The 25868-nt window shown below is 50.2% G+C and overlaps 9 protein-coding genes and 1 non-coding gene across 10 annotated transcripts; 4 read left to right on the top strand and 6 right to left on the bottom strand.

Moving 5' to 3' along the window:
* Positions 1-7249: 7249 nt before the first annotated feature.
* BX661DRAFT_t62 lies at positions 7250-7322 on the top strand. Its single transcript has one exon. It is a non-coding gene; the product is annotated as a tRNA-Ala (tRNA).
* On the bottom strand, positions 7273-8269 carry BX661DRAFT_180140 (CDP-alcohol phosphatidyltransferase-domain-containing protein). The gene has a single exon (XM_051535389.1). It carries the CDS (start codon positions 8154-8156, stop codon positions 7473-7475), a length of 684 nt encoding a protein of 227 aa, XP_051392656.1. The 5' UTR covers positions 8157-8269; the 3' UTR covers positions 7273-7472.
* Positions 8270-8771: 502 nt separating this feature from the next.
* On the bottom strand, positions 8772-9877 carry BX661DRAFT_180139 (cyclin-like protein). Its single transcript, XM_051535388.1, has one exon. The coding sequence runs from the start codon at positions 9778-9780 to the stop codon at positions 8833-8835; it is 948 nt and encodes a 315-aa protein (XP_051392655.1). The 5' UTR covers positions 9781-9877; the 3' UTR covers positions 8772-8832.
* A 914-nt stretch (positions 9878-10791) lies between these two features.
* BX661DRAFT_142143 (ABC1 family-domain-containing protein) lies at positions 10792-12702 on the top strand (the record flags this gene model as incomplete). Its single annotated transcript, XM_051532927.1, has 2 exons — positions 10792-11955; positions 12016-12702. The coding sequence occupies 2 exons, from the start codon at positions 10792-10794 to the stop codon at positions 12700-12702; spliced, it is 1851 nt and encodes a 616-aa protein (XP_051392654.1).
* A 4975-nt stretch (positions 12703-17677) lies between these two features.
* On the top strand, positions 17678-18534 carry BX661DRAFT_180132 (uncharacterized protein). Its single transcript, XM_051535387.1, has one exon. It carries the CDS (start codon positions 17828-17830, stop codon positions 18461-18463), a length of 636 nt encoding a protein of 211 aa, XP_051392653.1. The 5' UTR covers positions 17678-17827; the 3' UTR covers positions 18464-18534.
* Positions 18535-18765: 231 nt separating this feature from the next.
* BX661DRAFT_180131 (uncharacterized protein) lies at positions 18766-19128 on the top strand. Its single transcript, XM_051535386.1, has one exon. It carries the CDS (start codon positions 18803-18805, stop codon positions 19037-19039), a length of 237 nt encoding a protein of 78 aa, XP_051392652.1. The 5' UTR covers positions 18766-18802; the 3' UTR covers positions 19040-19128.
* Positions 19129-19154: 26 nt separating this feature from the next.
* BX661DRAFT_89534 (uncharacterized protein) lies at positions 19155-20393 on the bottom strand. The gene has a single exon (XM_051539565.1). It carries the CDS (start codon positions 20242-20244, stop codon positions 19270-19272), a length of 975 nt encoding a protein of 324 aa, XP_051392651.1. The 5' UTR covers positions 20245-20393; the 3' UTR covers positions 19155-19269.
* On the bottom strand, positions 20394-23948 carry BX661DRAFT_89539 (uncharacterized protein). The gene has a single exon (XM_051539566.1). It carries the CDS (start codon positions 23538-23540, stop codon positions 20544-20546), a length of 2997 nt encoding a protein of 998 aa, XP_051392650.1. The 5' UTR covers positions 23541-23948; the 3' UTR covers positions 20394-20543.
* Positions 23461-24196, bottom strand: BX661DRAFT_180130 (uncharacterized protein). Its single transcript, XM_051535385.1, has 2 exons — positions 23667-24196; positions 23461-23634 (listed from the first exon to the last, which is right to left on the bottom strand). Exons 1-2 carry the CDS (start codon positions 23815-23817, stop codon positions 23546-23548), a joined length of 240 nt encoding a protein of 79 aa, XP_051392649.1. The 5' UTR covers positions 23818-24196; the 3' UTR covers positions 23461-23545.
* A 644-nt stretch (positions 24197-24840) lies between these two features.
* BX661DRAFT_170017 (uncharacterized protein) lies at positions 24841-25817 on the bottom strand (the record flags this gene model as incomplete). Its single annotated transcript, XM_051533580.1, has 3 exons — positions 24841-24887; positions 25258-25509; positions 25538-25817. The coding sequence occupies 3 exons, from the start codon at positions 25815-25817 to the stop codon at positions 24841-24843; spliced, it is 579 nt and encodes a 192-aa protein (XP_051392648.1).
* Between the last annotated feature and the right edge of the window lie 51 nt (positions 25818-25868).

Genomic DNA, 25868 nt, shown 5'->3' with positions numbered 1-25868 from the left:
GCAGATGAGTCAATGGAATGAGTTTTACTGTGCTGCAAACTATTTATTTGGCCAAATTAATATTACTGACTGTACTTCCCTTCACTTACCAAGCAAAGCGCAGATTTTAAATTTAAATTTGATTAGTTGGCCAAACCTGAAAATGCTAAGGTCTTCAAGATCTGGAAGAAGAGGCAACAGATGTATAATTTTGTTATAATCAATTATTCTCAGATTCAAATAGTTCAAGCTCACATGCGATACACAAAATGTATATGAAAGTAACGACGTGGTTAAACCCTTGAAGACAGGATTAAAAATATGTTTATAGGAAGAGGTAGAACTATTCTTGTAGAAAATATCATGCTATGTATCAAGCAATTGATGGTACAAGTGGAGTCGCTGCGTAAATTTGGTATGTATGAATCAGTAATTAAGGAGCTGATAGAGTTTGTCAATGATAATAGTAAAAAGTATCCTCACTTAAAATCCATTATGATTTACTCCAAGATGAACGAGATTAAATCCAAGGAAAAAATAATTTTCATGTAAAAATAATTTTGTTTTGTTTTGCGAAACAAGTAAATGTTGATTTTAACGAAATTGCAATTTTCAGTTTTCATTAGTCATGTTTTGCTTCCCTTTAAATAAAACTCTAGACAGTTATATATATCCATACAAAATGCAACAACAGTTTATTACCTGTTGAGTTTTTTGAGCGCCTGGCTCCTCGCGTGCCCTACAAAACAGCATTTTCAACCATTCATCCCAGGTTTAATTAAAACTCAGCAATGCATATATTCTATAAATTATAATATATTTCAACAAGTAACCGAATAGCTCAGAAATAGGCTAAATCGGACCTGAAAGGGGGTCTAGCTCTTGAACTTGGTGTTTTATTCATGTAAAAGTAGCTGCAAAACACCTTGGGGTGGAGGGACACTATCTAAAACATGTTGGGCAGACCCACTGAAAGGAGGTTTGACCGGAAAGTAATAGTACAAAAGAAACAAAGCCTTGAATCGGTAACCGGGGGATCAGAGCACAGTAGGGTGTGTCTACCATGGGTTAGGGTGGTCTGCGGGACCGTGGGCTATTGTCCGAGGGGCTGGGGGGTCGGTGATCTGCAGGTGCAGTATTAGACTGGGCGGTGACGTCATCGAGGTGGGCAAGGTGGATGAAGCGGCGCAGTGTGCTGCTCGCTGGTAGGGTTACATAGGCAAAGGTATCCAGATCACGGTTAAAAACAGTGGTGAAGCGTGAGATAGACCATTGGGTACCACTGTATGCATGGTCATTGCGGGCAACCCAGTGTAGGTGTATGAGTAGGGAGGTAGCTAGTTCAAAGCACTTGTGAAAGTCCTTGGCTGTCTGGGAGTCGGACTTGGCAAAGGTCGCCCACTTGACAAGTGGGAGCACAACCCAGTTGGCAATCTGTGGGGGGGAGGTGGGTAGTGGGATTGGCATGTGTGCAGGAGGTGGGCGCTGGAGGGTGGCAGCTAGGCTGGGTATGTTGGGGTCAGTGGAGGCGCTATCAGCAGCAATGGCAGCAGCCCTTGCAGCAGTGTACTTCCTCTCAGCAGAGTTGCGCATCTCTTGGCGTACAGAGCTGTAGATGTTGCGGGCCACTGTGGTCCACCGGTGAAAGAACTGGTCGCGGAGTATGGCAAAGTCGTGGCACTCATTGAGCATGTGTGGGATTGTCTCCAGTATGCCGCAGTGGCAATATGGGTTGTTATCCCTGCGGGCAGGCATGCGTCCCAGTGCCAGCCGGTGGACTGTGCTGCGTGCCTGGGGAGGGGCATTGAGTGACCGGATTGCATTCCAGGGGGGCTGTGCTGTGGTATTGTGTGGTAGGGTGAAGGCTGGGTCGGCGATGGTGACTGGTGGGATGGTGAGGGTGTCCTTGTCGAATTCCAGGAAACGGCGGGTTGCACGCATGTCATTCCAGCTTTCAAATGGGTGATGGGGAACATCACCCTGTGCTGGGCCATACACAAAATTGTGGTAGTATGGAATGAGGCGGCTGCTGGGGGGAGGCTGTTGTCGAGGCTTGCTGTATTTGTATGGTATGCTGTGAGTATGGAAATGATGGTGGTGCGGGCGTTGGAAGCAGCTTGGGACTCCCTGTCAGGCTGCTCATTGAGAATCTCAAGGAGCTTGGGGATAGCATGGCCATTTAGCAGTGGGAGCTTGCCATTGGCGGCTGGGAGCTTGGCAATAGCTGCACTGAGGAGTGACCATTGTGAGGCGCTGGTCATGGTGATGCTCAGCTGGCCGCCGACATCAAGCAGTGGAGTGGACAGCCAGGATCCTCTGAGTGAGGTGGTTGGGCAGAGGACAACATTGGTTGTGCGGCCATCATGTAGCGTGGTGAGGACAAGCTTCCATACTGGTGGCCAGGTGTTGTCTGGGAGTTTTCCGAATTTGTTGTTTTGTGTCAGTGGATCATACAATATCGACGTTGCTGAGTGCTCAAGCAGGGCTTTGAGTGCAATGGGGATGCGGTTGTGGCTGCGGTTGCAGATCCCAATGTGCCAGCAGTGTAGCAGCAGCTCAGGCCAGTCTGGTATGGACCAACCAGCAGGAGTATCTGAGGTTCCGGAGAGTATGCCAAGGTACATTAGTAGGCGGGAGGCAAGTTTGAGCATGACACTCTGGTGAATGGCTGACATAATAGGGATGCCAAAACCACCTTCACAGGGGGGCCGAGCCAGGAGTGTGGGCCGCAGAAAGCCATGAATGCGGCCCCATAGGGCGCCACGTAGGGCCTTGTTGAGCCGTTCGATTTGTGTTGAGGTGAAGGTCGTGAAGTGGAATGCAAATGTGGTCCGTGGGTATATGAAAGTCTGCAATGCGTATGCACGGCCCTCAATGGTTGTGTGGCGGAGGACGGCACGCTGGGCGGCGGCAATTGTGTTGGAGATGAGCTTCTCATTGTGTGCAGTGACATCAGCATCAGACAGGCCAGCGCCAAGGTACACACCGAGGTACCGCACCATGGTGCCAGGTGGGTGTGGCTGAGCAGGGAGCCCCTCTGGGATTTCATTCTCTGGGTGGTTGAATGTGATGATCTCAGTCTTTGTTGGGTTGAATGCAGCGGTTGTGGCAGCACAGTACCAGTCGAGGGCTGACTGCATGACGGGCCAGTGACGGAGTGAGTTCATCATGATGGCAGTGTCGTCCATGTAGAGGAGGTGTGAGCGGTTCTGTAGTGGTATGTCGATTAGTGTAGGCTGGTCTGGCAGGGTCTCATTAATTCGGTGTCGGAGGGCACAGCCAAGCAGCTCGGCAGCAAGGACAAACAGGACGCAGCTCAGTGCATCACCCTGTCGCACACCGCGGCTGATGGTGAAGTAGTCTGTGGTGTGGCCATTGATGGACACACATGAGCGTGAGATCTTATAGAGCCGGCGGATGCTGGTGAGCAAGGTGGGTGGGATTGGGTAGTTCTCAAGGACCTTGAACAGTGTCGTGTGGGAGATGCGGTCGTAGGCCTTTGCCTGGTCAAGGAATACAAGGGCCCCAGGCTTCTTGGTCAGTTCGAGGTATCTGCAGATGGCCTGGGCCTTGTAAATGCCGTCTGCAATGTACCGGCCAGGAATGATTGCATATTGCTCGGGTGAAATGACGTGCCTCACCATTTGCCCAATGCGTCTTGCTACGATTGAGGTCATAATTTTGAGGTCGGCATTCAGCAGGCTGATCGGTCTGTAGTTGTCCAGGTTGTTTGGGTCACCTTTCTTAAAAATCAGTGTAATTGTCCCTTCAGCAAACTCACGTGCGACCATCTGTGGGTGCTTCAGCCAGATACTGCACAGATGGTGTAGGATTTTACGCGCGGTGGCAGAGTGCTTGTAGAGCTCGGCAGGAATTCCATTGGGGCCACATGCCTTGCGGGGTGCTGCATCCTTAACGGCCCGCTCAAATTCCAGTTCTCCAATCGTGAACCGAGTGACTGTTGGGATAGTTGAGCCATGTAGATGGTTAATGTATGTGCGGTGGACAGACAGCAGTTCATCAAGCTCATTCATGTCAGGCTCCGTGTGGCTGTACATTGTGCTGTAGAAGCGGCCTGCTGTTTCTGTGAGTTCGTCAGTCGTTGATGCTAGTGTCGTTCCTGCTGCGGGCTGTCCTGGCAGGTTTGTGTGCAGTGCTGTGATGGTGTGAACAATGCGTGGGTCGAGTGTCTTCCGAGTGATCATGGACTGCCACAGGGGGCGGCGGTCCCCTTCATGGAGCCATGCGCGGTTGGCGCGGATACGAGTGTTGATGGCTGCCTGGGCGGTCAGATCCAAGGCTGTTTGTTCCATGGTGGCAAGCTGGGCTTTGTAGAGGCGGCGGCCGTTTCCTTGCTCGCTGTTGGCGAGGCGGGAGAATGCGCGGCGCAGTTTAAGGATCCGTCGTTCCAATGAGCATTGCTTTCTGTTGTGGTCGTGGCGTGCATGCTGGCGGATTCGTTCAAGGAGGCCGAAATAGAAGTGGAAGTGGAATGGGGAGGGTGGGCGGTGATATAAGGGATTAAATTCTTCAAGCGTTTTTTCCACAAAAGCTGAAAAATCCTTGTCTGCAAATGCTTTGTGGGGAACCTGGAATGGGCGGGAGGCACTGCTTGTTGTAGGACCATCTGCAGGCAGTGTAAGTGTAATTTCTTTGTGGTCAGAGAACTCCCCGACGTCGAGCAGGTCAAAGGCGACGCCTTCGCGCATCAGCATGGTTGTGGGGACTATGAACAGGTCTATCCGGGATACAAAGGCTATGGAACCATCGGGCCGCTGGTGTTTGTAGGTAAACAATTCAGTGCGCGGGTTCTGGGTTGACAGTGGCGGGGCATCAGGCGGTGGTGGTGGTGTTAGAAAGTGGGCTGCATCGTTAGAGCGTAGGGCAGACTCATACATCGGGATTATGTCATAGTGGGCTGTCTCGCGGCTGCGTTCAGTCGTGGATTGGCGGTCGAATGGGTGTGGGGCTATGTTGAAGTCACCGGCGATCAGAGGGATCCAGCCACAGGTGACATAGGTTGAGATGGTGTGGACAATGCCGTCGTGGAAGGATCGTACCTCGTCAAAGGGGCCATGTATGGACACAATGATCAGGCCTCGGGTCGGAACAGTGACAAAGGTTGCCCGTGAGCAGCTAACTGCATGTTCCAGATGGGCCATGCCCACCCGTCGGTGGACAAGAATCGCTGTGTCATGTTTGGTGTTTGTGTGTCGGTCATGTTCATTGGCAGTACCGGGCTGTGCAGAAAAGGTCTGGTATTCTGGATATCGTGAGCGTAAAAGGTCCTCGGGTGAGGCCGTTGAGTTGCACTCCTGTAGGAATGCTATGTCCACAGCATCGCGTGTCTCGGTTGTGCTGCGGCGCAGTGTAGCAAGGAGGGCGGCTAGCTTGAGCTTCCGGTCGACGGATTCACGGTAGCGCAGTTGTGCAGTGGCCTCAGAGGCGGCTGCAGCATTTTCGTTTTGGATGTCGTTGTTGTTAGGGGCAGGGGCTGCTGGAGGGCGGATAAAGCGTGTCCATTCAGCTGTGTAGGAGGCAGAGCGGCTTCCCATTCCCATGCCCCGCAGGTTTTGCGAGAGCAGGTTGAGGGCTGGGAGTGGGAGGGTTGCTGCTGCTGTGGGTGTTTCTGCAGTGTTGCGCGGTCTGTTCCGGACAGAGGCGCGGGCGGGGGGTGTGGCTAGGTTTGGGGCGTCGCCGGGCACTGGGGCGGCTGGTGGTTCTCGGGTGGCGGCTCTTCCTTCGTCTTCGTTGTCAGCTCGGGCATGATCAACTTGGGGCGCTGGGGGAGTCGCTGTATTGCGGTGGGGGTTTGCAGCAGCACACATTAATAATGTGTGGCTGGCACCTCATTGACGTCCATCATATTGGCGTCCTCTGGTGCTGCTGCCGTCAGGGGGGTGGGAGTGGCAGCCTGGGCTGCGCTTTGGGTAGTGTAGTGGTGCTGGGTGCCAGAGAGCGCCAGGGGCTCTGTTGGGCATGCTTTGCGGCTCTTCACTGCGGCGCTGGTGGCAGCAACATGGTTGCGTGAGGCGGCAGTGTGGTGGCTGGGGGTATTGGTGCTTGCAGATTGTGACATGGCAGAGTCGCTGTCGTACTCGTCAGACATGTCAATCACAATCTCATCGCTGTTGTTTGGGGTGGGGGCCGTGCGCTGCACACTCTGCTCATGAGCACATGGTGCTGCGGTGGAGAGTGGCTGTGTGGCCTGCTGGCCGCTGACAATAGGGCTGGGGATATCTGCTTCCATGGTGCTAGCGTCGGCGGTGGTGGTTGATTGGGCGGGGTGCTGCGCGTTGGCCTTGGGCTCTGCAGCCGCCCTCTTGACACAATGGCCGGTGGCTTGTGTGCAGCTGCATGGCGAGACGTCAACATGTCCGCAGTGTGCACACTCGATTGTGTCTGAGAAGTCCACTATTCTGATGTCCTGGGTGGTATAGTTGAGGCGGATTGTCTTTGGGTGCGGCTTAGCACCGGCCTTGGGGTGGAAGAATCCAATCCAGTTTCCAGTTGCATAGCCTGCGCACAATAGTGAGTCAACATGGGTGAAAATGCCAAATTCCTTCAGGGCTCCCTTCAGCTTTGAGGGCGTGGCCGTGGTGGGTGCGCCGAGGAGGGCGAGGACAGAGATGCTGCCGTGTTTAGAGTGCCATTTATACTCCATTCCCTCCCACATGAGAGGGAATGGTATTATACTTGCCACGTTGTCTAATGTTTTAAACACCACGTTAATTGCATGTTTTTCGAACGCAAAGGAGCTGATGGGGTTGCGCGGGTCCCGGGGATCCAGGTTTCCAGGCAGGTCCATGCTCTCGAAGACATGGCGACTAACAGCTGCTATCATCTGTTTGGGGCGTCCATTGGGGATGTGGAGCGACAGGGTGGGCACAGTCAGCGCCGGGTAGAGTTCAAGCTCGAGCTCGCGCTGGGTCTTGCGAGCTGGTGCGCCTCTGGGCATGGTGGTGCCGCTGGCAGAGCTGTTGGCGGAGCCAATGTCTGGGCGGAGCACCTGGGCGTAGGAGCGTTGGGTGGTGCCGGCTCTCCCGCGATCTCTCAGGCGGGAGGGGTGAGCTGGCAGGGGGTCAGTTGCGGGCGCAGGGTCGTGGGATGGCGGGGCAGCGGTCGGGGCGGTGGTCGGAGCGGCGGGGGCCGTGGTGCCGGTGCCGTCGGGGGCACTGGACGCGAGAACTGGGGTATCCATTTTTAGTAGTGCAAAATTTCAGATTGTCACGTGGAATTTTGTAATAAAAACAAGAAGTGGAAGAGAGATGGGGGTCTAGCTCAAATGGCAGAGCGCGCGCTTCGCATGCGTGAAGTACGGGGATCGATACCCCGGTCCTCCAATTAATTTTTTTTTGGATATTGTGATTAAAAGTGTTCATCTCGTTTTTTTGCTTTTTTCTCCCTCACGTATCGCGTCATTTAATTATTTTTCTTATGCGTGGATTGGTAGGTTGCGATTTTTGATTTGCGAAAGACTGATTTATTAATTTTTAGAGAGATTTTTTGGTGGTGGTAGTCGCAGTTGGTTTGGCGTTGGCTTCGTTCAGCGTGGCGGCGTCGAGTCTAGCCAGGTCCTTGGAGGACTCGTAGAACTGAATAACATTGATGGTGTTCTTGATGACACAAACCGGGAAAGCAGCAAGCGTAAATGCAACCGAAATAGCGTACGCGTACGAGGTCAAGTACTTGTTCAGGTAGATGAGCAAGAAAAAGGCCTCGTTTCCAAAACAAAAAGCGAACAAAACCCTGCGATCCGTATAATAAGCCTTCAAAATCCAATGAGCCTTATCGTCCATCTGCTTGTGGTTAGTTTTGCCAGTAATAAGCTGAGCGTACATCTGCATATAATGGCTGCTGATATCCAGGGAGATCAGGAAGCAGAAGGGAAGGGCCATGAGGGGGTAGAGTTGGGCGAGGTAGGTGAGGAGAACGGTGGTGGTGCAGCGGTCAGTGACCATATCGAGGACTTCACCGAATTTACTGCATTGATTTAGTTTGCGTGCGTAGTGGCCGTCAGCTGCGTCGAGGAGCTCGGAGAGTGCGTAGCTGAAAAACATGAGCGTCGGGTGCTCGTTGTACATGCTGTAGACGGCGATGGCGGTGAGTGCGACGCGAGAGTAGCCGATGAGGTTGGGGACGAACCAAAAAACATCCATGTAGTTTAGTTTCGCCATTTTTTAAATTGCGTGCAAATGGCTTACCAACCTCTTACGCTTATTGACGGAATTAAGTAAAGGAAAAAATAAAAGTTGGGAAAAAATAAAATGGAGAAATTTATTAAAGAGAGAGGGAAAACAACAAAATAACAGTAGGAGCGACACGTGCAGACCGGTCTAAACACTCCTTTATCGCTTTGTCGCGCAGATGGTTTTTTTAGGCATTATGAAAAAAAACTAAGTAGCGGAAATCAGTTTCGGAATAAAAAATCCCAAGCTTGAGCTGCAATTTATTGAAATGTTAATCCCCTCCCCACCCTCCTCTTCCCGGATTTTCTTTCTTTGTAGCCGAACTGGTCTGTTTTTCACTTTCTCATCTTTTTTTTTTGAAAATGCAATTAATGGGGGCGATTAACACAGCTGTTTAAAAATAAGCCATTTGTTTTTAGTCTTTCAGAGCGTGTCTGCACTAATAATAACACGGCTAGGACTAAAAAAATTGCAAACCAAAAAGCTCATAATGATAAAATAGATCCATTATAACAACATTAAAGAACAATTATTGCTTCCTGGGCAAAAAAGTCCGCCTAGAATGTGCAAAGCCGACAAGCCCATGCTTTTTTATCCCACACACAATAATCAAATAAAAAGTGTTTATCATTTTATTTATTACATTAAAAATTCTCCTTTTTACCTATGGCAATGGCAGGTTATCCAACGAAGCCATCGGATCAGTCTCTAGCATCTCAGGACCTATCAACAAGGCTCGATCCTTATGTAAGAGCTTATAAGAGTTCTTAATAGTAACCTCACTAACGCCAGCCACATGCGAAATAACCCTCGCGTCTCTCGGCTGGCCGACCAAATGCGATGCCATATAAATACACGCACCAGCCACCGACACCGGGCTTTTCCCCGCCAATGTATCCCTTTCCTTCGCTCTCTTATTCAACATCACAGCGCACTCCTGTGCCTTCTCCAACAAGGACAGATTCGCACAAAACCTAGCCATCAAATCATCCGATGACATTGACCCAGCATCTGCGCCCAGCTTCTCTTTAAGGTACTTGAACGTCCGACCGATATCCTTGCGCGGCACCCTGGTCAACGCACAAATCTCCTTGAAAGTCCTCGGGACGGCCTTTTGGCGACACGCAAGGAAAATGCACGTGGCAATAAGCGCATCAATATTCTTGCCGCGATGTAAATTGCCCTCTTCCACCAAGCGGTAGAGCTCCCTGGATGCCTCGTTGATCGACCGTGGGAGATCCATTGTTTGGCACATTAGGGATATTTCGGTGAATGCCCTTGTGAGGTTGCGTTCTTGCCGTTGGATCACTGCTCGGCTGCTGCTGCTGCTTGAGCGGCTTCGGCTGCGCAGCATTAGTGGGGGTTTGGTTGTACTGGTGCTGCTGGTGGTGCTGCTGTCGCTATGGCTGCTTTCGTCCTGCTGCGTTGTGAGGGTGGCGGCGGTCATTAGGAGCCGTGCACCGAGGTGGGCGCTGTTTGGCGCATGTGTTAGGGATGCTGCGTGGTGTGGAGAGGGCGGCAGAGAGGGCATGGGTGTAATCAGGCTGCTGCCGCTGCTGGTGCTGCTGCTTGTAATGAGATAGTCGGTTGTGAGCTTGGTTGTTGTTGCCATGGCAATATATTATAGTTGAGTAGATAAATAAAAATAAAAAATCAATCCTGATCAATCAATATGTGTAGAGTGAAAAAAAATGAGATGAGAAAAAAAAGAAGGGACTTGAAGTGCAAGGGCAAAAAAAAAAGTTCATAACAATTTTTTCTTTTTTCTTTTTTTTTTGCAGAATTGAGCCGAGGCAGCAAAAGGAAAAAAGTTGATCTTGGGTTGCGCTTAATCATGGCGTTTAATTTTTCTATTTTTTATGCGCAGTTTTTTCTCCAAAAAAAAGCCATACAATCACATGATGGCTAATGACGGATTGATCGAGATGATTGCACTGAAGAAAAAAATGAATGAGACTACAAAAATCTAAAAACAAAATTCAAGAGTAATTTGCTGCTAAAAATGCTTACAAGTATCTAACATGTGCGTGCTACTTGTTTCTTACCTTTGACAAAATGTAAAGGTAAGCGCATAAACAATCTCTAAGGTTTTACCCCGCAGGCTGAGGATCTGCCACAGTGTAGTATGCGTGTGTGTGTATATGCGTGTGTGTGTATGCGTGTATGTGTGTATGCGTATGTGGGGAGGGTGACGATTGATTGAAGCGAAAGAAAACAATATCAGCCCCTCTTTTTTCCTCCGTTTTTCCCCTACAGCAATATCCTTTTATGTGCATTTCACATTATCAAACCCCCTGGACTCTATTTTTGTTTTGTACTCTTAACCTTTCTTATTAAACATTGTAGTCTTTTAAAAAACACGCTATTCAAAAAACATATGCTGCAGCGCATCGGCCGTCAGCTTCTACTGAGCACCACGGGCAAAGGAGCGCGGCCACTGGGATTACGGCTCAAAATAAGCAATACCGCTGGACAGCTTCTCCACACAAGACGATTCGCATCGGCCTTGGGCTCGGCTTCACCTCCACCGGTTCCACAGCATCACAGTGTGGCGCGCTCTCGCCGCACACGCACAGCAGTAGCATTGGCGCTGGTGGCTGGTGGCGGGGCGATCTATTGGATAATGTTGGCGAAACGCAGGCCAACAGATAACGGATCAGCCAGCAGCAACATTATTTCCCCTAAACCCACAGAAATATCAGAGCGCAGCGAGGCATTGGCTGCTCCCCAGGGCTTTCTGACGCGGATCTGGCGCACAGCAGCGGTGGCAGCGGACGGCAGCTGGGAGCTGCTGCTGACAGTTGTGCGGTCAGGGCAGATCCTCCTCTACTTTCTGCCACTGCTGGCGACCTACCCTGCAGTCTACCTGGGGCGGTGGCAGGCCGACCGAGGGGCAAGATCTGGTGCCCTATGGTGGTACGCGTTTCTGCGCGCGCAGCTGTCGCGCGGCGGCCCAACCTTCGTTAAACTGGCGCAGTGGGCGGCCAGCCGCACCGACCTGTTCAGCGCCGCACTCTGCCTGGAGCTCGGCCGCCTGCATGACAACAACCGCGCGCACGCCGCAGAGTACTCCCGCCGCACAGTCGCACATGCCCTGGGCGTTGCAGATGTGCGCGTGGTGTTTGACCAGTGGGAGGACCGGCCGCTGGGCGTCGGCGCTGTCGCGCAGGTGCATTATGCGCGATTGCGGCCAGAGTTCGCACAGGGGATAGCTAGTGGCGATGTTGCCGTGAAGGTGCTGCACCCGGGCGTCCAGCGGCTGATCGCGCGCGATCTGCGGATCATGCGGTGGGGTGCGCGGCTGCTCGGGTACCTGCCCGGCATGCGCTGGCTCAGCTTGCCCGAGGAGGTGGCAGTCTTCGGCGCCATGATGCAAGCGCAGGTGGATCTGCGCACGGAAGCCCATAACCTACAACGCTTTGTGCGGAATTTTGCGCACCGACCCGGCGTAACGTTCCCCCGGGCATACCCAGACCTGAGCTCCGCGCAGGTGCTTGTGGAGTCGCATTTCGATGGCATCCCACTGCGCGCGTTTCTGGACTCCCCGGGCCACTCGATGTTTGACCGCCGGCTGGGCGCCCGCGGGCTGGACGCGTTCCTGCATATGCTGATCTACGATAACTTTGTTCACGCCGACCTTCACCCTGGAAACATCCTTGTGGACTTGCGGCCGCCCGAGCCTGTGACGCCGCTGGACCGCTTCGTCGAGGATTTCTACGACATGTCGCCGTTTGCAAAGAGCCGTGCACAGGAGCCACTGCCGACTGGGGCAGAGGCCCACGCGCATGTGCGCGGGATCATGGCGGACCACGAGGCGGGCGTGATTGGCTTGCAGGAGAAGGGGCAGAGGATCCACGCGTACATGGAGTTTCTGTGGGCAAACGGGTTCTCCCCATCATTGGGGTTCCTAGACTGTGGGCTCGTCACCTCGCTGGACGCCGACAACCGCCGCAACTTCATCGACCTGTTTGAGGCTGTCTGTACCTTTAATGGCACGCGCGCCGGCACACTGATGATCGACCGATGCTTGACCCCCGACCAGGTTGTGGACAAGGATGTTTTTGTCCTGCGGATTCAGGATATTATCCTGAAGGTGCGCCAAGTGTCGTTCCAGCTGTCTAAGCTGACCTTCACTGAGATATTTTCGCCGGTTATGGATGCCGTGCGGATGCACCATGTGAGGCTGGCACCCGACTTTATCAACATCATCATGGCCATGTTTATCCTCGAGGGAATCGGCCGCAGGCTTGATCCAGACTCGGATATCCTGAGAGTCGCCCTGCCGATGCTAAGGACCTGGCTGAAAGAAGATGCACAGAATGAACTTGCCTGGCAACACATCAAAGGTGGCAAGACCGCCGATACTGCTGCTGTTGCTGAGACGTATAGGGCGAGGAGCTGGAACCTGTATAAGGTGTGGATTTACGTTGAGTTTAGAGAGTACTTTGATAGGATTAAGAATTGGGGACTGGATGATGGTGAGTTCTTTGGCGAGTTTGCCCCGTTTGTCACTGCAGACTCCAGCCTAGCCTAGAATATTAGTTTTTTATTATCGAGTTGACTGTTTTTTCACTTGCTTTTTTGGTTGACTTTATGGATTATGTATATAAAAAGCCGTAACTGAATTTGACAAACAAATATTTACAATGGTACAGTAATATTCAATTATTTATTTTTGAAAAAACTGAAAGTAGACTAAATGTTTAACAATAGAGTTTTTGTTGTTTTGTTTTGTTTAGTTTAGCTTAAACCACATTACTACCCTTATATCAGAATATATTCCATTGTTTTATAAAACTTTTTAAAAAACAGTGATATTTAGACAAGTTTAAAAGGTAGTAGTACTTCAAATAAAAAATAAACGTAAATAAAATATCCAGGGACCATGTTTACTTTTAAATTCTTTCCAACAAACAAACAAACAAATGCAAACAAGCTATATGCAGTAATAGACCGAGTGCAATAATCTCTATCCCAAAAACAGCACACTCCTCAAGTCTAAGCCATGGAAAAAACTTTACGTATAAAACAACCGTACCCAACCGCCATTTTCCAAAACATTACAAACTCATCAACACTCCCAAATCATCATCAATCCTCTAAACATCCGCTCTTCCAAACACACACCAAACCCAAAACACCAACTTCAATCTTTCATTTTCATTTTCCAATTCTAACAATGCGTTTCACTTCCGCTGTCGCTTTCCTTGCCCTTGCTTCCTTCGGTGCTGCTATTCCTACTTACTCAGGCCACCCCGGCTACCCTGGTACGGTTGTTGGTCCCTCTGTCTATGTTCCCATCAATGATGCTTACCCTGCTTACCCTGACTCGTGGAACAACGGTGGAAACAATGGCGGCAACGGTAACGGTAATGGTGGAAACAATGGCGGCAACGGCTCTGGCAACGGTGGCAACAACGGCAATGGTAACGGCGGCAACGGTAACGGTAATGGTGGAAACAACGGCGGCAACGGCTCTGGCAGCGGTGGCAACAACGGCAACAACAGCCCTGGCAACGGTGGCAACAACGGCTCTGGCAACGGTGGCAACAGCGGCAATGGCTCCGGCAACGGTAGCAACAACGGCCCCATTGGCGGCCCTGTCGGCATCGCCGCAAACTGTGGTCTGACCGGTAATCAGGTCTCCGCCCTCACCCCTTTGGTCGCCAAGCTGAAGCTGACCAGAACTGTCGATGACCTCAAGCACCTCGTCAAGCAGATCACCGACCTCCTTGCCGACACCCTGCAGAAGGACGCCATTGACTCCGTCCTCAACATTGTCGACTCAGTTGCCCTGGGCCTTGGCCTTGGCGGTCTTAACCTCCAGCCGGCTGTGGATTCCGTTTCCAGCATCCTGTATAAGCAGATTCCTTGCCTCCTTGATACCCTGCTGCCCAAGTTCTAAATTAAAAAAGAACCTTTGATTTCTATCATTCTTTTTCAGGGGGGTTTTCTTCTTGACGAAGAGTTTTCTCCTTTACGCCCATTTTGTTTTAATACACTATAAATACAAAAATTCACTTAATCTGCTATTTGTCAATATTAAACAGTTTTTATATAACAAATCAATTTACCGTTTAATTGAGTTGATTTCCGTATATCTTGGCTAACTAATTTATCAAAACAGGCAAAATTGAGAAAGCATCCAAAATACATACTACTTTTTTGTATAGGGGTGGCGGGAACAAAAAAGGATAATCCAATTGTTTACTTTGAATATCTGCTTAATCAAAAACCACAATTGAAATGAAGCCACAGTATCAAAACAACAACCCAAACAATAGGCCACATAGTGCATAAGAAAAAAACCACAAAAACATTGTTTAAAAATATAAATAATTCATATTCAGATACTATATTGTTTAATCACACAAAAAACAAAACAACATAGAATGACCTTGGACATTGGACATTGCAATTCCGTGAACAATAGTAGCACACAATATTTGTCAGACGAAAAATAATAATAATAATGAGAATGAAAATAAAATTGAAAAACAAACAATAATTGCAGGTAAACAATTTTTTATTTCCATTGAACGAGCATGTGGTTTTCTTGGGGATGGTATACAGAATCCCACGACACGCATTGAATTTGCCTTGTGTACATGGTTGTTGATCTACTCCCTACTTTTCACATTTTTGTTACAATGTGATGTTGAATGTATACCTTGTGACAAACAAAACAAAAACCTATTCTCACAACTAATCGAGTTTTTATGTTGTTTTTTCACTTAGTTGAAAAAAACCGCAAATCATGCAGCGGCGTTTACAACCCCCTATTGTTCAATTGAAAATCCCATTTGATTTCATATTATGCCAAAAATGTATGTCCAATAAATGTTGAAATACTCATACTCATATTCATATTATATCAATAATCCACAAAAATGTCTAATATACTAACATCGCATGCATGCGTACATGCATTGTTTAGGGTTTTTTCTTCCCAGACTAAACAAATGTGGCTGGTCGTTGTAATAGTATATTGAGCCATATATTACACAAAACGTGTAAACATTAGCAAAAAGAGTAAAATTAGCAATAAGACTATTAATTCAGATTTTCACTGAATAAGCCCTCCCTAAAAAAATTGAAAAATTTAATTTTTTGTATATTGCTGTTATCCAAATAAAGAAATAAAATGAAAAACAAAACAATATACTGGTCAGAAATAAGCCGCATGTGTGAGAAAGAAAACACATTTCCAGCCATTTACCCATGCCAAAAAAGACCGATATTCTCTACCCCCTCTTCCAATATATTTTGCAATAAAAAACTGTTAAAGTTTTTGTATATAACACAGACAGTTGCGCCAAGCTTTCAACCAGAGATAGTCACAGCTTTCTCATACTACTTTAGTTCCACAATAAGCCTTATATTCTAACCCGACCCTCTTCTTCCTTTTTAATCCTTAATCCTCCCTCTTTTTTAGCAATGCGCATTTCTTCGACTTTTGCTGCAGGTTTCCTGCTCTCTTTCGCCGCTGCCAGCCCTCTGGTTGCTCGTGGTTACTCTGGTGCGCCCTCTGTTGATGTTCCTGCTAACTCTGGCCCTAGCTACTCTGGCCCGTACAGTGGCGGAAATGGCAACGGCGGCAGCAGCGGGGGAAATGGTAGCGGCGGCAGCAATGGCGGCAGCGGCAATGGTGGTGGTAACGGCGGCGGCGGCAATGGTGGTGGTAACGGCGGCAATGGCAATGGTGGCGGCAACGGCAATGGTGGCGGCAGCGGCAATGGTGGTGGTAACGGCGGCAATGGCAATGGTGGCGGCAATGGCAATGGTGGCGGCAATGGCAATGGTGGCGGCAACGGCAATGGTGGCGGCAACGGCAATGGTGGCGGCAACGTCAATTTTTGCGGTGTCACACCAGGCCAGATCTCTGCTCTCACTCCTCTGCTCAACAAGCTCGGTCTTGATCTCACCGTCCACGGCGTCAAGCTTCTGGTTGACAAGGTCGGTTTTGCCGTTGGTGATGTCCTTGCCAGCCAGCTGGTTCTCCAGAATGGCGGCGTCCTTGATGTTGTCAACAACCTTGTCGGCGGTCTCCTTGGGGTTGACCTCAAGCTACACAACACGGTTATCTCCGTAATCCAGGTCCTTGACAAGCAGCTGCCTTGCATCCTCGATACTGCCCTTCCCCTTCCATAAATAACCTAGATTATCCCACTCTTTATATTTTGATTTCATAATTATTGCAATTTTTCTTTCCGCACATTGGTTTTTTACCACTGGTATGTCTACTTTTAAATTTAATATATTTTTCGTGACATTTCAACACATTTTTGTTAGTAGACAACCTCTGCAAAGTTGAAAATTATAGGCAAATCTTTTTCATAGCATTGCTCTAGCATGCTTATTTTATTTAATATAAATGCGTTTAACTTCACATGCTCTGCAGCATGTCTGGTTCGTGAATTAAAGTCTCATTTTTAGTCCATGCTTTATTTACTTGATTTTTCAACATCTAAATAAAGTGTACCAACTATGCACATGTTGCATCCATGTTTCAATTTTTTGTTTTTAAAAATTTTTGCTAACGCATGTACTTGTGCCATTTTGCAAAACAAAATACTTTGTTTTCTTTTGTTGCAAAAATGTCAACAATACATTTAAAACAATGACAATATAAAAAGATACAGGTGTAGTGGTTAATTCTATGCAAGCCACATTATAAACTATTATTTCAAGTGGTCAAATGTGAGGTTCGCGATTTCCAATAATCAATATTCACATGCTGTTTCAGATTCATATATAAAAAACTATAGAAAAATAAATGGCTGCGCCATTAACACATATCGGATCAATAGTACTCGGTTAACAATGTTAGAAAAAGTGATTTTTAATGTTATTCGTTTTATTGCCAAAATTGGATGTTTACACATTTTGTATATTTAATTCTCTCCCCTGCCGCCCTGCCACAATAACAATCATTGTTTTATGTTTAATACGAGGCGTACAGAACGTTGCAAAAACCCGTCTGTTCTATCTTGTTTATTTGATTGTATCGACAAATAAAAGCTAGGGATAATTAAAAAATGGAAACCAGTGTCTCCATTTGGGCTTTCGACATTCATATCAATATTTTTAATTTAAAGACAATTGAGCATACTATTTCTGAAACATTGTATATACCCTCCCTACCTTATTAGTATTTTGACGGTTTGTTGTGGCTTTTCATTGCTGTTTGCGTCATAATTTAATAAATGTTTTGCATATTGAGATGGGCCGCTGGATTCCTTCAAAAACAATATGATAAACTGATGATACTGTTTGTAGAATGAAAAATTGTTCTTTTTTCAAGCGTTCGTGTAGCTGGCTGAACACAAAGACAATATGCTAATTAAATGGCACAGGTATACACGATAACATATCCCTCCCTAGTTTAAATTTTGAATTCATCTCTTCTAGCAACAATGTCTCAAGATTTCATTTTTGTAAATAAAATTGTAGGGGTTGTTCAGATTTTTGCTTCATGTTTTTTTGCTGTCATATTAACTGAACGCCAAATTATTGTGCCCGGGACATTGCCAACTAATATTACATATAAATACCAGGATATCCTGCAAAGATGGCAGGTATTTGAAAAACGTATACATCCTAGTTTATAATATTCTCAGGTTCTCCCAAGAGTTCACTTTTTTTACAGCAAATCCAACATGCGCTTCACTCTGTCCGTCATTGCCTTGACCATTGCCACCTTCACGGCTGCCCTGCCTGTTGATTCATTTGATGAAGCTGCCGGTGCCATTGGTAACTTGCCTTTTGGTCAGACCTTTGGCTTGCTTGATATCTCCCCCGAGATTGAAGCCGTCTTATCCAACACCAAACAGTTAATAAATAACATTAACGCCAACATCGCTACTGCAGCAACTGGCAAATTTGTTCCTGCAGTTACCGCTAACGTCATTACAGCCGCTGCTGCTGCTGATGCCCTTACTGTTGCCGAAAGCAAGGCTGAAGTTACCAAGCCAGCTGCTGAAGAGAAGAAGCCGTCCGCTGACAAGCCAGTCACCGACAAGAAGCCGTCTACCGATGACAAGAAGCCCTCTGCCGACGACAAGAAGCCAGGGGTCGAAGAGAAAAAGCCGTCTACCGATGACAAGAAGCCATCTACCGATGACAAGCCAGCGGTCGAAGAGAAAAAGCCAGCGGTCGAAGACAAGAAGCCAGCTGCCGAAGACAAGAAGCCAGCTGCCGAAGACAAGAAGCCATCAACTGACAAGAAGCCGTCCACTGACGACAAGAAGCCATCTGCCGATGACAAGAAGCCATCCGACGAGGACGAGGACTAAAGTGCCATTTACATTCAATTATCCAATTACATTAATTTTATCTACAACTTACTTTTTTACATATACTTAATTGCATTTACATAACGATTTTTTGAACAAAAAATAATATCGATATGTTTGGATTTTATTTTATTTAACTATATTAAAATAAGTTTTATGTATATTTTTCTCAATGAACATAGAGAGCTACAGAAAAACAAACAAACAAACTCAACGACGCTGGTTGTAATCAAAAGCCCGCTGTTGCTGTTGCTGTTGTTGAGCCTGTTGTTGATGCGCATGTTGCTGTTGTTGGTGGTTATGCTCGTTGATCATTTGTCCCAGCGCTGTTGAATTCATATGCATATTTGCCGCATACCCCCGCTGCTGCTGCTGTTGCTGCTGTTGATGTTGTTGGGAATGTGCGCCATTAGCAGCACCAATCCCTGGCATCCCCATTGCAGCTTGCGAAGTGAAAGTCAAATGCGCCGCATACCTCTGCTGCTGGGTATTGGACATTGCCGTTTGCTCCGTATCCAACGAAGGGACCGTGTTAATCAACTGGTTAGATCTCTGATTAGACATGGATGCAGCTAATACATGCGTAACAGGATCAAAGCCCATGTCGGATGCCAGTCGGGCAATAGTAGAATTCATACCCTGGGGCCCGCCATTGATCAACGCTGGATTCCTGGAAGGAGGAGGCGGAGGGTGATGATGAGAGGGGGCAGGGGGAGGAGGGGGAGGCTGACATTGATGCAGGGCATTCATGGCGTCTTGGTACCGATAATCAAAGCTGCCATGGTTACTCGGGATTGCGCCCGAATTCACTGCGCTGTACGGGTTAGTAGCAATAGTGGTGGATGAGGCGTGTCGCATGCGCTTGTTCGGCGGCATGCCAAGGTTGACCTGCGCGTGATGCATGGGTGATATATTCTGATCAGGGTCGCCATTGCTGTAAACGGGCATCGGTGGCTGCTGCTGCGATGGTTGCTGTGGCGGTTGCTGCGTCCTGAGGATGGCTGCTGAAGCGCTGGCAGGGGGGTGCTCACATCGTAGGTGCGCTTCGAAGGCATCAGTAGGATATCATCCGCAGGCGCCGAGTGTGTGGGCACCATCGGCTGGGGCGGCGGTCTCAAACCAGACAAGCGAGAGGACATCGTGGCCGGCGCTGATTCCAGCATAGGAGGCTGTTGCTGCTGTTGCGGTGGCGGCATCGGGGGCTGCGGCTGGGGAAGTGCCGAGTTAGGTCCGGAGAGCAGAGCCTCAAGAAGTGGCAGCGAGCTAATATCGTTAGATGCCGCTGGCTGATGAGTAGAACTGTTGAGGAAAGATGCCTGGGTGGCAAGTGATGCGTCTGTATAGTTAGTCAAAGCGTTTATGTTAATTTGGTGAGCGTTTTCGCCAATGCCGTTGGGCGCAAAGGAATGAGCCGAAAACTCCATACCACCCACGCTATTGCTCAGCTGCTTGCTGGCCACGACGCTGGATGCGGCATCCATGTGATCAGATATCTGGCTGGTTGTGCTGGCCGAACCGGCCACACCGCCCATTGTGTGTGTGGACTGCGTCGATATGGTCGCCCCATTGGTAGATGAGGCCAGGTGGCTAGGCACTCTCTTGTGCCGCTTAGACATATGGCTTTTGATACCCGATGGAATGAACGGCCGACATGCCAGCTTCCAGTATCCGCGCATGGCGTTCTGCAGCCACTTCGGATAAGCGTCCGGGTCGCAGGGCACCGACAATGGTGATTCCATATGGTCCAAACTCAGTAGCCTCAGGCGGTGGTCCAGTGCCATCGTGACGGCATCGATGCTGCGCAAAAAGTAGTTAATGGTGACTCCGCTCAGGTCAATCTCCAAAACAGGGATCTCCGTGTCGCCGAAACCCGTCTCAACCTTGCTGTTCTGCAAAAGATCATATACCGTGACCTTGCGGCCCTTATTCTGCTGATGCGGCGACGCCAAGCGACCAAGGAGCTCTGAAAAAGTATCGCCAATGTCAAAGCTGATAGACTGCAGCTTGTTCTCCGCCTGCTCGCGGCAGATGCGCGATAGCTGCCGCTCGTAGAGGCGCCGAAACTGGTGCAAGTCTGTGCTCAGCGCCAATGGCAGAACGTTCCAGGCTGTGGCCAGTTTGGCGAGATTGCCGTAGCGCGACCAGGCACTGGCTTTGGTATTTTGCTCGTGTGAATGTCCGTGTCGTAGTTGTTTTCGACTGATCTTAGGCGACGCCGGCTTGGCGCAAGGTGGCTTTCGGGGAACAGCTTGTTGCGGTATGCGAGCTGTATCATCTCGGGCGAAAGTCGCACACCCTGCTGGCCCTGCTGCTGCTGGAGCCGGAGCTGCTCGTCAAGCTCGCCATAGATTTCAGCCTTAAACTCAGTCCACTCCTTGACCAATGTAGTGGCATCGATCAGTGGCATATTGGGCTGTGCCCGATCAACCCCATGCACCTGTCCGTTCGCTGACTGCACTAGCGGCGCCTTGGACAAACGCTCCGCAAGCACCTCTGCCGGGCCCTGCCCAAAGCCAACCACACCAGCGGGGGCGCTAGGAAACTGCGTCGGGTCCCACATATCTGCCATCGCCTGGATAGTCGCGATATCATGGGCGCCAAAGCGCTGATGCAGGTCATGCAGAATCGACGAGGACACTGTGTGAATGAGCTCAACAAGGTTGGCCTGGCTCACAGCGCCCAAATAATTGGTTACGGTGAAATGCCTAAACCGGCACTCAGTGTTGACGCGGCACTCGGTCAGCTGCATGAACTCATTGAGGTGGAAGCCATGGTACTCGTCGTCATTGTTCTCGCCACTCTGCGTAATATCATTGTCGTCTGTGCTACCGCACTCGTCGCTGTACATCAGCGTCACGGACTCGATCGCGTCCCGCACGGTCTCGACAAAGGCGCGCAGCCGCTGGTCCAGCGTGGGACTCGCCGAGTCCCCGGCGGCGGCGGCGCTCAGTGCGCCTGTCGGCATGTCGCTGCGGCCGGCAATATCGATGACCGGTTTGACCAGAAGTAGGATGTCTGCCATGAAGTGCACGCACCCGAGAAAGCTGTAGTCGCACAGCTGCGCCAGTAGGGCGTCGGCCGGCGGGCACCGACCGACGCTCTTGCGCGAGCCCAGGCCGCCAAACGACGACACCAGGATGTCGACGACAGGCAGCGGGATTTGCAGCGAGGACCGCGGCGACTTTGGTGCAGGACCAGCGATGTCGCCGCCGCTGTCAGGAATGGTGTCGCTGCTGGCCGCCGCGTCAGACCGCATGGGCGTCTTGGACAGGGCAACAACGGTGGCCATGATTTGCGCAATGTTGCGCGTGATCGCAATGACAATGGCCGGCGTCAGGGAAATCGGAAGCCTAGTACTCAGCGAGCCCTCGCCCAGAAAGATCTCGTACAGCGTCTTGTACAGCATCTCCTGGAAGTCAGCGCCGAGAAAGGCAAAGCTCGTCGGGTGCGAGTACATGAACAGGCAGAGGTCCATCAGGGTCATGGCAAAATGCACAAAGTCCTCGCTACAGTGCGTGATTTCCTCATAGACCTGCGGGGACAGCGAGTTGGCGTACGTGAAGATGCCGTGCCAGTGGATGATGTGCGGCTGGCGCCGGCGCTCGGCCTCTTCATCTTCGCGCGATACCGGCCGCTCGCACGAGATGGACACCAGGCGGCTAGCGTCGATCCTGGCGCGCTCCAGCAAGGTCAGCACCAGCCCGGTGGCGTCGCGCCGTGCCACACGCCCCTCATGTTCGTGGTAGAGGTGCACGCAGCGCCAGAACCGCGTCACGACCTGCAGCCCGTCCTTGGCCACAGGGTCGCGCCGCATGTACCGCAGGTAGAGCAGCACATGCGCAACAAGGCTGTTGTGCTCGCGCAGCGGCGCCTCTTCGATGATGATCGAGAACGCCGGCGACTGGCTAACCTCGTCCTTGACCAGCGACAGGATCTCGCTCGACACCACGTGCTGCAGCGTGCGTGCCGCCTCGGTCGAGTTGGTCAAGGCGCCTGCCAGGCGCAGCTCGCTGTTTTCGCGGGTATGCGCGCCCATTGAGCCAATGGCCGATAGCGGCGTGGGCTGCATCTGCAGGCGGTAGAGCTCGGGCACGGAGCTGATCGACAGGTTCAGCCGCATGGCCTGCAGCAGTGCCTGCACAGCGTGGCCGAACTCACGCGTGTACTTTTCGTCCGGGTGCGAGCCACTGCCGCCGACCATCTGCCGGCTGGCCTTGCGCACCGCCTGGATACTGGCCTCGGCCAGGCCCTCGGCTGGCGCCAGGCTGCGCGATTCCGGGGCAGGCATCGTCGCCCCTGTAGGATCGGCTGGCTGTGGATGCAGGTCGCCGTGCTGTTGCTGCCGCTGCTGATGTCGCAGGGCCAGCCCATCCGCCAGCTGCTCCTCTCGTGTCGGCGTGAGTCTGCTGTCGATGGGCGTTATAGAGTCTGTTGTGATGTACGACTCCATGGTGTTTGACTGCTGGGCGACCATGTGGCGGTCGACCATCTTTTCGAGCGTCGCTCCGCCCTCCGCCTCCACAGCTGCAGGCAGCGAGGGCGCGGGATCTGCGCATGGCTGCTGCTCGGGCAGGTCCGGCACATCCGTCCGAGCCAAGGGGGCAGGCTCACTCTGCCGCGCATCAGGCCGCGCACCAGCGGCAGCAGCTGCCAGGGCTCCGGGATCCAATGGTTGCACCAGCCACTGGTCGTCCTCCAATCCCAGCGCCACGTCCACACCGTCAGCCAACGGCGGGCCAGGCATAGCGCCGCCAAAATGCACAATGCTCTTCTGGTGGTCATTGCTCGATGAGTGATCGACCAACGCAGACGTCTTGAAGTTGCGGCTGCCACGTTTGGCAAACTGGTTTGCGCGTTTGCACTGCTTGCACATGGCGCAGATCATGGCGTTGCACTGGTGGTCGAATCGCAGCCAGGGGTATTCATACAACCATTTGAGGTTGAACCGCCGCTTGTCGCCGCCTACTGCTGCGCCAATGGTTATGGAGCTGCGACCAGTGCCTAGGATATCCGCGGCGATTTGGTATTGGCCGCCGGGGAGTTGCGTTACGGTGCCGCGGTCGACGAGGTCTTCCATGCGGATCACCCATGTTTCGTTGTAGACGTCGCCGTTCCATTCTCCCGCGTCCTGCAATGCCCGCGGGCTGGTTTCCGCCGCCAATCGGCTGTCGCTATGTATCGGTGCATTCGGTGTTGTTGGCACTTTGGCTCCGCGCCCGCGCCGCGCCCCCTGCTACCGCGCCCCCGGCCACCACCACCACCGCCACCGCCACGGCGTCCTCGGCTGCTTTTGCTTCCGCCAAGCCGTAGATCCAGCTCAAGCTCATTGGCCTGCGCAACATTAAAACTAACATTGCTGTTGCTGCCACTGTTGATGTTGGGATTCCCTAGTGGGGATGCTGTGTGTCCGCTGTGTCCATTATGAATGCCGCCCAAGTATCTCTGGGGAGTGCCGGGCGGGTCTGGGCCGCTGGATAACGAGTCTATGTGTATTCCCTGCGCTAACGGTGTTGATGGTGCTTGTTGTTGTTGCTGGTTCTGCTGGTGCTGGTGCATAATATGTTGTTGATGTTGTGGCGGCGATGGTTCTGTGGACGCCACGAGTGCGCTCCTCTTTTGGTCTATTAATATGGCTGGATAGAAAAGAAATAATTTTTTTTTTACAAATTTGGTTATGAGTACAATATAATAAATTAATTAATGTTGTGTAGAGTATAATAAAGGATGTGAACGGGAGACAATTAATGCAAGGGGGATGAAAAGGGTGAATAGAAATAGAGACGGTCAGGCAGACAGTCAATAATAAAGAGAGGGGAGGGCAATATGAGTGCTGGAGTAACCAATAGAAAAATAATAATAAAATTTCAATTAAAGAATACAGTGAAATATATAAAAAAATCCGTCCAACTGACATTAATATTTTTTGTTTGTCTGACAGTCTTGGCAAAAAAGACCTAAAAAGAAATTGATCAATTCTATTGCGATAACGCGAATTAGAGAATACTGCTTGAAAGGGTTTATCTTTCTCAGCGGAGGGGGGGGGCACATTGCAAATAATGAAAAAAGAGGAAACAAGCATCGAGCAATTTTAGTTTTTATCTTTTAGGCATCACAAGCAACATGCAGAGATTAGGCCAAGATAAAAATAATAGAACAGAGTCTAGGTGCAGATTTTTGTTTTGTTTTGGTTTGTGCATTGAATGTTTCCTTTTCTCATTAACGTGTATGAGAATAAATAAAAATTCGGGATGCAAACAAACAGCAAAATGAAATTTCGAGGGAGTGGGGGCTAGAAAAATAAACAATAGTAGTGGCAAGTAGTAGTAAGAGACGGGAGATCTGTTCATTTTTATCTTTGGCATTGTTGCCAACTCATTTTACTGGTAAAAGTCACCAATAGCCACCAATAGCAGACGAGTTTGGTCTAATAGTATTTGGAACATATCTTGTTCATTTTCTCGCTGAGGACAATACAAAACTGAGTGGAATAATCAACAATCAAATTCACTCAGTTCCAGTGGAGACTGGGGTCCTTGCTGATTCTACTCCGCTCCAAACACACAACTGCAGCCACAAGGCCACAAAAAAGGAATTGGTCCAATACAGGATAGGTACTCGTTCTGCGTGCCCCCCTCTCCCCCTCTTCTCTCTACTGCATTTCCACAAATGCAAAATCTGAGATTTAGGAATGGAAAAAAGAAACAAGGGTGGGTATCAAATCTGCATGTTCACGCACTCACGGAAACAATAAAAAACAGAGTAATCATAAAAGCCAGATTAAATGTACACTTTACCTGCAAAACTGGCACTGACAAAGACAGCGGGTGTCGTGGCGATGGTTGAAATCGGCACTTTTGAGTTGAGATACGCTGGAAGCGCCGACGGCACAGCTCCCAGCGGCAAGCCCAGCGGCGACCTCGCGCCCACTTCACCATTACCCTGCAGCCGCCCATGCTGCTGCAGCTCCAGCAAGCTCAAGTAACGGCCAATCGGGTGATTCGCTAATCCGTTCAGAGACTGCTGGCCACTTTGTTCTGCTGCCGCATCTCGACCTCCAACATCATATTCACTGACCTCGATGCGTCGGTAAACCCCGACCTCTGCTGCTGCCGCTGCTGCTGGCTAAACCTTGGCGATCCAGTGTCGTAGTATAAACCGTTGGGATTGCCAATCCAATGGCGGGAGTCACCGGCGAGTTGCTGTTATTTATCGCGCTGTGGGAAGTGATACTTTGTGTGGAATACTGCGGCTGTGGGGGAAACCCAGCGTTAGAGGGTACGCCCGGTGGCTCTTGCTCGTACCGCATATTGGCCAAACCGAGGACTGCCACGGAGGATGTTGGTGTCAGCGTCATTATGAACCGCCCATCAATGCTGTTTGTGTCGGCGGTGGCAGCAGCAGCAGT

Source organism: Kickxella alabastrina (assembly GCF_025024165.1).
Source record: "Kickxella alabastrina strain RSA 675 chromosome Unknown BX661scaffold_7, whole genome shotgun sequence".
NCBI classification, from domain to species: Eukaryota; Fungi; Kickxellomycota; class Kickxellomycetes; order Kickxellales; family Kickxellaceae; genus Kickxella; species Kickxella alabastrina.
This window is presented reverse-complemented; position numbering and strand designations above follow the sequence as displayed.

Bases quoted from the DNA above. Each gene is read 5' to 3' on its own strand.
- BX661DRAFT_180140 (XM_051535389.1), bottom strand. From the start codon at position 8,156: ATGGCGAAACTAAACTACATGGATGTTTTTTGGTTCGTCCCCAACCTC.
- BX661DRAFT_180139 (XM_051535388.1), bottom strand. From the start codon at position 9,780: ATGGCAACAACAACCAAGCTCACAACCGACTATCTCATTACAAGCAGC.
- BX661DRAFT_180132 (XM_051535387.1), top strand. From the start codon at position 17,828: ATGCGCTTCACTCTGTCCGTCATTGCCTTGACCATTGCCACCTTCACG.
- BX661DRAFT_180131 (XM_051535386.1), top strand. From the start codon at position 18,803: ATGCATATTTGCCGCATACCCCCGCTGCTGCTGCTGTTGCTGCTGTTG.
- BX661DRAFT_89534 (XM_051539565.1), bottom strand. From the start codon at position 20,244: ATGGCACTGGACCACCGCCTGAGGCTACTGAGTTTGGACCATATGGAA.
- BX661DRAFT_89539 (XM_051539566.1), bottom strand. From the start codon at position 23,540: ATGGAAGACCTCGTCGACCGCGGCACCGTAACGCAACTCCCCGGCGGC.
- BX661DRAFT_180130 (XM_051535385.1), bottom strand. From the start codon at position 23,817: ATGTTAGTTTTAATGTTGCGCAGGCCAATGAGCTTGAGCTGGATCTAC. The intron at 23,635-23,666 runs GTGCCAACAACA...ACCGATACATAG, and splicing joins GGCGCGGGCGCGGAGCCAAA to CGACAGCCGATTGGCGGCGG.